General features: G+C 42.7%; 1 protein-coding gene across 1 annotated transcript; it reads right to left on the reverse strand.

The window, feature by feature from the left end:
* Positions 1-77: 77 nt before the first annotated feature.
* On the reverse strand, positions 78-8668 carry cope (COPI coat complex subunit epsilon). The gene is made up of 10 exons (XM_005930930.3): positions 8514-8668; positions 8300-8362; positions 8106-8206; positions 5732-5884; positions 5193-5246; positions 3317-3398; positions 2867-3022; positions 1383-1451; positions 640-714; positions 78-414 (listed from the first exon to the last, which is right to left on the reverse strand). Exons 1-10 carry the CDS (start codon positions 8613-8615, stop codon positions 361-363), a joined length of 909 nt encoding a protein of 302 aa, XP_005930992.1. The 5' UTR covers positions 8616-8668; the 3' UTR covers positions 78-360.
* Positions 8669-11105: the final 2437 nt, after the last annotated feature.

Raw genomic sequence — 11105 nt, forward strand, 5'->3', positions numbered from 1 at the left:
AATTCAGAAAGCGCGTTCATGTCTGAATTTCCGGTCTCTAATACATTCAGGCACACAAATCCACACATCATCACACAGCCGGGTCACACGTTTATTATCATTTCAAAGGAATGCTCGCATTACACAGATGTGTTGTAAAACAAATGCAATTTTCAAGAGTGGATAGCAAAAGAAAGACGTGTTGGGCTGTCCCCACGGGGAGTTGTGACATCTAGTGTGGTTTAAATATTACAGCCAAAGTTTCAGAACAAAAAATACCAAAGCACAGTACACGTTTAAATGAAAGGGAGAAGCTGGGTCTGTGGTGCTAAAGTGAAGTCCATCCATTGTTAGAGCGCCTCCTCGGTACGAGCAGATGCTCTACGCTGTAGCTGTGGGAGCGTACTGCATGGCTAGTCTGTCAAACTCGTTCTCCTGCAAGAGAACAAAGAGCAGAGGGAACAGTTCAGCACCACAGGAGCACTGTAACCCACTTTAAGCATGTTTATGTACATCTGCACTCTTATGTAATGACACCAGTGTGGGACAAGGGCTAAAGACCCACAGTGGCTTCGCTCCAAAGGACACCTGGCACTAAAACTTTCATAACATCCATTAAACCGTTATGTTTGTCAGAATGTTTAACGACAAGAATGTTACCTTAGCTAAATAGTCTTTGAGGAACGGGTGGGCTCTGTGTGCATCTTTCAGCTGGGAGAGGTATCGACTGGTTACCTGGGGACATCATAAACTCATCAGACACACAGTACCAAAAACAGGTAACGTTGGCCAAAAACAAAGTTTAAAAGTCCACAAAAAGCAGGTTTACAGACGAAAGGTGACACAGGGTTACCAACAGAGAAACAACTTTTCCAAAATGTCTGCAAACAAACTGTAACATGTTACACTGGTAAAGGATATCAGAGTAATGCCATAAAACCTCTAAATGCTCCACCTGTGTACTCCTTTCTATAATACCAGATATTAAGACCCTGTGTTTCGTATCGTTTGCAAATAAATTTCCTCACAACTCCAGGAAACCTTGAGTGAGATGTGCTAATCAGCAGTTACTGCAGGTGGAAACAATCTAATGATGACTTGTAGCTTCATGTCAGCAATGTGCTGCTATCTGTGTGCTCTGAAGTCCTTATAATGTAAGGAAGATAAGTGAGCGTTATCTCATGAACTCTGATCTTCAGATTGTGCAACTCCTCTATGGCAGAAAGGATTTGTCTGGTTCAAAACAAAACAAGAAGTGCATCTTATTTTTAATCCTCGATGTAGGCATGAAGGGTGAGGGGGCAAAGCTGCTTCAAACCTCTTTGAAAGATGGTGACTTAATCTATAGGATATTGATAAAACCAATGGTTAAATCACAGACGGCTTTGGGTTCAAAGTCTCACCTCGGGAGCTTTGCCCAAGTGCTGGGTCAGCACGATGAGGTTGATCAGTGTCTCAGGGTGGCTGCTGTCCTGATAGGGATAAGAGAGAGGAAGACGCTTTACTGTCAGCATGTTTAAAGTTTCTTACTGAAAGACTCAGATTGACCTGCTGCAGGTCGCAGTGATCCAGTTTAATGTCACACTGCTTTAAATGAATCACAGCAAAAACATGTGTGCTTACAGCAACATGAACCAATGCTCTCTAAAATCAATACCTGCAAACATGATAAGACCAGACTCACAGCAGGCATCACCAACCAAGGTTATTCCAGGCAAATCGTTAGTATCTGTTAGTTTGGTTAATATTTCCTAACAGTTTACCTGATGTGTTTATTGAGAATCTGGACTCAAATTAACCCCGAAACTAATACAAGCTAAGCTAAAGCTTAACATTTTAAAACAAAGATGTTAACTCAAGTGAGAAAATACACCCAGGAAACCAAACTGAATCAAAAAGGCAAAATCAAATAAAAACTAATTAGAAAAAACTATAATAACCACTGGCATCAAAGCGATCTGCACTCACAGATGGATTCAAAATGCAGATGACTTTGATTTATAAAGTGACCTGTAGTTTTTATTTACAACAGGTTATATTCAATAGTTTAAATAATGAACACGGATAAATAACATTTGTTGACTGGAAGAATAAAAACTACAGTCCAACCAAATCCTGTTAGAGATCAAGTGCAGGAAGTGTGCATGTGCTGCCCCCTGCTGTCACATTCAGATCATTTACTTCTTCAGTTATATACTAAGATGCTTTATTCTTCAGGTCGTCTGGATTCAGCAGTTATAATATGGTTCACACTAAAACGAACCCCGCCTCCCACCCAAACACACGACCAATCACGTCCACTGAGCGTGACGCAAAATGTAACAGCTGCTGTCACAAACAAGAGGATCAGCAACAACTGTCATTTTTATCTGTGTTGAACCACTCACTGGTGGTCAGGATGCACGGACGTGGAGTCAGTGTGAAGAAATTCCCAGGTTTTCTAACTAAACTTGTGTTAAGCAGAATTGATGGTGCGGCAGAAGCGGCGCGTTTGCAGTCCGCTCAGGTCCGAGGACGGCCCGTCTGGCAGCGTACCAACTAAGTTGTACGACCATAAATTATGCTTTAGGAGTTCTTCATTCCCAGAGCAGTGCAGAAAACAAATTAATATGGGGTTCAAAAATAAGCTTCTGTGCAGGCTGTACATGTAACACAAGCATCTGACTGACTATCACACATATTGGCTGAGATCACGACTAGGAGGAAGATGTTCCTTAACATGAGTTTATTCATTACGTAAAAAGTGGCACTACTCTCAGCTCTAAGACCATGGATCTAAAAGCTGCCTTAGAAACAAGTTAGTAAAGCATTAAGTGAATTGTGCATAAATGCAGAGACTAGACAGACACACAAAAACCAAAAAAGCTAACTCCTGTGGTCCTCCAACCTTATCAAGCGCCTCCTGCAGCACTCCTTCAGCCTCCTCCCACTTGTTCTGAGCCATGTAGCAGGCCGCCTGGCCATTGAGGAGCAACAGTGTAGAAGAGTACTTGTCAGACATCTCTTGGAAAATGTAGTAGGCATCCTGCAGCTTCTCTCCACCCTGGAATTACAAACAGACTGTGAGTCAGTGATGATTCTGAAAAGTCAGTCGCAGCTGCTTTATATGCATCGTATTGTTTTTCTAATGAGGACGGGGGTGCAGAGCTCCTGAAGATATGAGCTGTTTAATAAGCAGAACAGTCCATTCACCACCTGACACACTCTGGCTAGGTTAGCTTTACACTGCACCAATATTTCCTGCTGCTTTAGTTCGTTTCAATGCAGCTACACCAACTCCTGTATTATGCACTGAGGGTTAGCACAGAGGGACATTAATGAAGGTTTGTCCCCTCACCACAGCAATGTTAACCCAGGCTGTTGCTAGCTGGGTTAGGGTGGCGTCTTCATCCTGCTCCTGCATCTTCTTCAGTTCTTTCCTATGAAAAAAGAAAATGTGATGAGAGGATGACTGCCCCAATTTACAGTCTGTTTTTGTTAATGCAAGCTTTTCTAATTCACAGAATTAGTAACACACACAGCAGGTCTGCTGAGTTTAACTGTTTGATAGAGTGCTGTGCAAAAGTCTTGCGCTCCCCCTCATTTCTCTGTATTATGCTATTATTATTGAAACATGCAAACATACGATAGAAAGTAGCTGCTCTCTTATTTCCCAAGAGGTCACCACAGCAGATGTACGCGTGTGCTGATTTTACACACGATGCCCTTTCCTGACGCCACCCTCCCATTTTTATCCGGCACTAGGAGTAGGCTGGCATGTGACCCCTGAGACTGGGTGTGTGTCTGCTGCCATAATCTTGTAATTTCTGTAAGCAGACTTCACGAATAGTTCTCCAGGCTTCTTGAAGGATATTCAAAGCTCGTCTTTGGATGCTGGCCTCCTTTTTTTTTTTTTGTTCTCTGTCAAGACGATCCCACACTCTGGAGGATTTCATCACACCGGCTGTGTTTGGGATACGCTGCACACCCTGCAGAGAGACGCCGTGTTTTTGGCTAAACGCTCTTTGAAAATCCCCCAGTCTGTGTAAGACGCTTGTTTGACAAGTTGTTCATTATGTGTAGATACAGCACTGTGTCCTCCTTTTTTAGGCTAAACTCCTTTGACAATGGTCGGGTACAAGAGCTGGATTAACCCTTTAGGACCTACCATAGAACCAAGTCAACCTGAGCTATCTTTATATTTTTACATGCTGTAGCGCCATTTTTGGGAGCATTTCAAGTTGCTATACATCAATACAGCGGTTATATCCCAAATTTTAATAATATGTATGCTTTAAGTCCATAGTAACTACATAAATAGCAAAAAAGTGCAATAAACTACAAAAAAGAAAATCATTTTTGGTTTTTTACACATATTTGCAGTCAGAGAAATTTCAGAGGTTTATCCCTCAAAACTGTAAATGCAAAAAAGTTGCACAAAATAGTTTCCAACCACAGGAAATTTATTTTGAGTGTCTTCATAGTTTTATGAAGACACTCATTTTTATATACTTCTCTCTATACGTTTTATATACTGCAGGGAAAACGAAAATATTATAATGCAAATTTGGAAAAACAAACAAAAAACGGCGTGTGCATCAAAATAAACTGTTTCCAGCAGTGTAAACATGAATTTTAATAACACCAGCATATCTTTGTAAATGCGCTATAGAAAAATGACGTCACTCCGGCTTCGGGCAGGTGATGGCGGACATCAGATAAATCGCACTGACGTCTATTCCAACGTAGGAAGTGTCATGAACAGCTGATCAGATCGGCAAAGCGTGTTTCTGGAATATTTTGGTTTTGTTGCTGCAAATGCTTTTAAAGCAATTTTTGCAAAGCCATGTGTGGAAGGAAACTGTGACCTTGGACAAGCTGAATGCATAAGATGTAAGTACAACTCTTCTGGTATCATGTGCACAAAAAACGACTGCGCTCGCTTATGTGCTTCCAGTTCTACCAGGCTTTTAAAATAGTTACGCAAAACGGAGCGTGCCCACTCCGACCGGCCATAAAGGGTTAAAAATGAGCCAATATCCAGAGAAGAACCTGGAGAACTATTGTTTGACACCGCATCAAAATAAATCATAAGAACGCCTGAAAGCTGGTTGAAGACTTTTGTGCAGAACTGTAGATGTGCGCTTCCAGAAGCTGATCAACCAATTCTAGTGGAAATTCTCTACTGTCATGTTCATTTTTCTCTTGGATGAAAACACCAGATAATGTCATACCTCGCCAGGTCAACACGATCCAAGCTCAGAAGCACCTGAATGGTCATGGCCATACTGATGACAAAAACAGAACAACAAGGGTAGGGCTTGGTCAGTTTCATGCAGAGCTCTTTAAACAGCAGGGAGTGAAGATCCCACTGAGTACAGATGACACAGGACACATTTCACGTCCCAAAAACAAATTACGAGAGCTCAGAGTTACAGAGTTCAGACTGTAAACAACCCAGAAATCATCTGTGATATTTAGAAAAACGTCAAACAAAATACATGATTGATGTATATGTAAATGTAGTTCATCTCACACTCCCACATATTAGCTGTGTAGGCACTTGTGCGCATTTGTCGAAGCAGCACAGTGAGTCCAGTAATCATGCAGATGACTGAGCATCTCCATCAAATATTGGTTATGAATAAAAATGAACGTTAAAATTTAAACTGTTCTTGTTTTTGTGGTGATTACTAGTCAAATATGGGGGGAAATGTTTGGAGCGGATCATAAATCAAACCTTGTTAAGCTAAAAATTTCACTCCCTTCTTACCACTCGAGGCTTTCTCCTTGGTGCAGAGCCCTGAGGGCAGCATCAGTATTCATCTCGTGGTGATAGATGGAGGCAGCCATGAGTAGGAAGGTGGTGTTGGCAGCATCCACACTCTTTGCCATCTTTTTGTCCAAATCGGCAATGATTACGTCCCTGAACAAAAACAAAGCCTAATTAAAAGCTGTGAAGAAAAAACAACTACCATCTGAAGAGTAAGCTGTTTCCATCTTCTGTCTTCTTCATTCAAATTTGTACATGGACACCTTCCTGAATTCTGTCAGGCTTGTTAAGCAGTAAAACATGAATAAAAACTAAGCAAACGTAACATCACAAAACACAGTTTCCACTGAGAACAGGAAACAGTCTGTAACTATGACTATATGAGAGTGAAATAAACAAAAGTCCCACCATCAATATATATTTTTATACAATCTGTTAACCACAGAGGAACTGAATTATTTATTGTATCTTGTGTGCATTATTAACAACACTTATTTCTCTTCTTTAGGACACACAGGACATTATTGAACACCTGGAGTTTGGAGTGCCAACAGATATAAGACCTGTTGGTGTTGATCAGGCCTGTATCAAGAACGAATGAAAACCCGGGACCCTCAAACACTCAAGAAGTCGCTGCTGAACCCAAATCTCTGCATTTTAAAAGTCATCGCACATCTATTCAATTCAATTTTATTTATATAGCACCAAATCACAACAAAAGTCGCCTCAAGGCGCTTCATCTAATTCTTCTTCTTCTTCTTTCAGCTGCTCCCTCGGGGGATGACACAGTCAATTAACTGCCCATCACACCAACCCTCTGCACAGCTTTTCTCAGAGGTCTTCCTCCTACCATATTACAACATCCTTTGTCCAGTATATCCACTCCCCTCCTCTTCTCTGCACACGCAGACCATTTCTGCTTCGCCTCTTTAACTTTGTCTTCAAAGTCAGAAGCCTGAGCCGTCTGATATACTCATTTTCACAGAGAGAGATCTGCGCATCTTCATTCTGCCTCCAGCTCCATCATTTCGACATCACACATCAGAGCATGTCACTGCCATCATATAAACCTTCCCTTTCAAGCTTGCTGCCATCCTTCTGTCACAAATTGCTCCTAACACTCATATCTACCCACTCTGTCCACTGCCTTGGATGATCGTCCCAGGTAATGACCTTTACTACCTCTCCTCCTTGTATTTTCACTCTTACACAGACATGCATCTTTTTTCTGTTGACATTCATTCCTCTTTTCTCTAGCACATATACACACACACCTCCACCTCTCCTCCACCCATTTTCTCCTCCCACTACAGTTCAGAATGTTGTCTGCAATCCTCAGAGTCCACAGAGACTCCTGCCTTACCTCATCCGACAGCCTGTCCATCACCAGCACAAACAAAAAGGCGCTCAGAGCCAGAGCCTGATGTAATCCCACCTCCACCTTGAAACCACCTCTCACTCCTCCCACACCCCTCACAACAGTCTGGCTGTCGTCATACACCACCCTCAAATAAACTCTTGACACCCTCACACAGCATCGCAGTTCCTCTCTTGGCAACCTTAAATCTGCTTTCCACAGAGCCACAAAGACCAGCACATATCGAACTGCTTGTGTGAACTTTAGCCTACTACTGATACAGACTGGAAGGCCACAGTGACAACTAGTATTAACTACAGAAAAATGATACGTTTTATCCATATCCGGGGGCGATCGTGGCTCAAGAGTTGGGAGTTCGTCTTGTAATCGGAAGGTTGCCAGTTTGAGCCCCGGCTCGGACAGTCTCGGTCGTTGTGTCCTTGGGCAAGACACTTCACCCGTTGCCTACTGGTGGTGGTCAGAGGGCCCGGTGGCGCCAGTGTCCGGCAGCCTCGCCTCTGTCAGTGCGCCCCAGGGTGGCTGTGGCTACAATGTAGCTGCCATCACCAGTGTGTGAATGTGTGGATGACTGGATGTAGTGTAAAGCTTTGGGGTCTTTAGGGACTGAGTAAAGCGCTATACAAATACAGGCCATTCACCATCTACTCTATCGCCAAGTCCTATGTCCCTCCCATGGCGGACTAGTGTAAGTGGATGTACAAATGGTACGTCTCGATGCATCTCAATCATCCAGGAAAGTAAATCTCCAAAAGTTGATTCTGTTCATCTGGACGTAGCGTTTTGTGGGAGAAACGTTTGGTCACTCATCCAGGTGACTTCTTCAGTCTCAGCTGACTGCAGGTTTCCCCATCTTATAAAGAGTAAATTTGCATAATGACTGAAACCAGCCCACTGAAGGAACAACGGGCTGGGAGGTTTATAAGATGAGTGACCAAACGTTTCTCCCACAAAACGCTACGTCCAGATGAACAGAATCAAGAGAGGTAAAAATGGTACCTTTTGCTCTCACTCGACAAATACTCTGCAAACATCTTCACAGCCTGCAGCTCGGGGGGAGAGTTGGCCTTGATGTCATCCAGGACAACAGCATACTTCCTCTGCAATAACACAGAAAGTAAGAGGACGGGTCTCATCGACACTCCGTGACAGCGGTGGGTGCGCAGTGACAGAGCTCTGATGGAGACACTCACCTGAGCAATGTACGCTCTATACAAAAACATGTCCCTCTCGATCTCCTTTTCTGGTGACGACGGCTTCAAAGACAAAACACAGGCAGCATTTCAGCACCGAGAGAAGTTTGAGCTAACAGCTTTAGCACTGCTGCTCGCAAACGGGCCGCTGGCTCACAGAGCCGCGGGACAGCTTCGTTTAAACGCATTCAGGTGCTAACTGTTTGTCACCTACCTTCACTTTCTGCGCCTCGTTGATGCACTGCTGATAGCTGCCGATGTAATACGCATTTTTCACATCGAACAGCTCATCAACATCTCCCTGCTGCGCCGCCATGTTGACTACAGAACTTCCTGGACACGTAGCACATATACGTCACCTGCTTACGTTTTGCTCAGGATTCTGGGAGATGGAGTTCAACAACAAACTGCTGAGAGCATAGATTTATGATATATCTCTGTGATACATGCTGAAAATTTGCTGTCTTTAGTCAACTCTTTTTTTTTAATGCTCTGGTTATATGTGTTTATATTTTTTTGAATATTTACATTTCTATTTTGAGGCACTTTGTGATCGTCACTTTCTTACTTTGTTAGGAGTAGTACCCATTTATAGCACAGAAGAGCCCTTCCAGCTCTGCTCTCTCCTGTCTTGTCTCTTTTGTCTTACTTCTCTCTTTCATCTTTTCTATCTCTTTGAAGAAGTGAGGCTCCATAAATATTAAAGAGGTAAGTATTACTTCTCAGTTGCAGTGAATTGATAGAAGAAAATAAACTGTAGAAAACTAAACAGAAGAAAGTAGAAGCGAAATAACAAGTTAACATAAACCAGTGACACACTCCGGGGCCCTGGCAGGGCCTCCTTGGATGAGGGTGTCTAGTGATAATGGCCAAAACACCCAATGAATCCAAGGTCCACTACTGACAATGTGTCCCAAATTTTAATATGATAATCTAGATCAGATCTCTAATCCCTAAACCTAACCAAGGAAGGTAAAAAATGGCAGATTAGCCTTGGTAAAAGACCAAAACACCCTGTGAAGCTGAGGCACACAACGATGTGTGCTGCTGGTAAAGTTTCTGGACTGCCTTTCCTCATAACAACCATCCCTCAAGACTTTCTCCATTTGAAGCAATGCATTACCAGGGATTGTAACATCTAGTCCTTTTACTGTACCCATTTATATGCGCCTTTACTTATTTTAATGTGATTTATTCTTGTGCATTTAGACAAAAGTGATTATTCTGCTTGACGTATCTGCAGCCTCTGACACCAGTAATCATGGGAGGGGTATTTCTGGTTCAAATGGTTCTCATCATACTTACCTGTTTGTCCTCATTGGCCCCCCTCACACGTGGGGTTCCTCAGGGCTCAATCCTTGGTGCAGTTTTCTTTCCTGGGCATTCTGCTAAACACCTTCAAAGGCACTTCCTAGAATTTCTTTGCTGATGACACACAGCTGTATTTTTCTGTCAAGACAAACAACCTCTCCTCAGTGAATGCTCCACTGAGATTAAAAACTTCTGTTGTGCTAAAACTGAGGTTTTTATTAGTTCGGGCCTGAAGACATCTCTAAGCAGGTCAGTTATTACACCAGCCTGCTCTCAGGCAACATCAAATCATGTATTAAGGCCGTTGGTATTATTTATGAACAGCAAGTTTGAATCTCAGAGCTCAGCCAGTCTTGTTTCTTTCATTTAAGAAACATCTCAAAAATCAAACCTTCGCTGAAACCCAACAGTTTGGCACTTTTAGTGCACACTTGCATTTTCTGCTCGGACGCCTCCCTTGACTGTGTTCATGGTCCAGAACGGTCTAATTAGTGGCTGACCTGCTCTGCCACCTGAGCTACAGCCACCCTACACCACGCATATGTATCGAACAATACAAAATGTTTAATTTATTTTATCAACTTTCCTTCTGACGATGCTGTCTGTGTTGAGCGCTCAGTGGATCTGCGCTCGACTAATCCGCCTAGGCTGCACTGTCGAGCGCAGATCCACTGAGCGCAGCGCAAGCTAGCAAGACAGAAGCTAAGCTCGTTGCAACATGGCAAATTGAACCTCCCCCACCCTCATTCAGATCTGGCCTTTGGAACTATCTTGGTTTTTATGTGACGTGTGAGCCTGAAGGTAAGCGCGTCATGGACTAAAGTAAAACAGTATGTTGGATGTGCCACGCAATGCTCAATTACATGGGTGGGAGCTAGTGCGTTAGCGCAGTTAGCTCGTTAACGTGTTGGCCGTCCAGCCCCACGCACGGGGCGATCCGCGGTAGCTCGTTAACGGAGATTTGCCGTGTTGTGGCGTTAACGTCATTTCAGATTAACGCTGACAGCACTAGTGTGAACACAACAAATAAGACTGCACATTTACTCTGACATCATCCTGTGCAAAGACAAGTGGAAGCAGACAAAAACAACAGGCAGCATGCTACAAACTTTACCCGAGTCATTCAGACAGCCGTTAGCACAGGATTCTCCTTATGGGGACCTGATATGTTTAATGTGCTGCTGAGAATATAGCCCAGAAGAAGCTTATAGTATAGCTTTAATTTTGAAAGAGCCATTTCTCTGTAATAAACTCTCTTTTCCAAAGATGAGTGATTCCTCAATCAGATAGATTTAGTATTTTATTACTTTGTTGTTTCAGCAACATTAAATTTAAAAACTGTACTTTTGAGTTCAAATATATATTTATAATTTTAATAAATGACAAACTAAAAAGGCATCAACATTTTTTGTATTGGAAAAAATATCAAACCTTGACACCAAAGTATCGAACCGAACTGTGAATTTTGTGTATTGTTGCACCCCTAGTGTCTATA

Source organism: Haplochromis burtoni, unplaced genomic scaffold (assembly GCF_018398535.1).
Source record: "Haplochromis burtoni strain Fernald_Lab_line unplaced genomic scaffold, NCSU_Asbu1 Contig_133, whole genome shotgun sequence".
In the NCBI taxonomy this organism is placed as follows: Eukaryota; Metazoa; Chordata; class Actinopteri; order Cichliformes; family Cichlidae; genus Haplochromis; species Haplochromis burtoni.

Excerpts from the sequence above, each read along its gene's own strand:
- cope (XM_005930930.3), bottom strand. The coding sequence starts at position 8,615 with ATGGCGGCGCAGCAGGGAGATGTTGATGAGCTGTTCGATGTGAAAAAT. Across the intron at positions 8,363-8,513 it reads ACGAGGCGCAGAAAGTGAAG|CCGTCGTCACCAGAAAAGGA; the intron begins GTAGGTGACAAA and ends TTGTCTTTGAAG. Across the intron at positions 5,247-5,731 it reads CAAGGAGAAAGCCTCGAGTG|TATGGCCATGACCATTCAGG; the intron begins GTAAGAAGGGAG and ends TTTTGTCATCAG.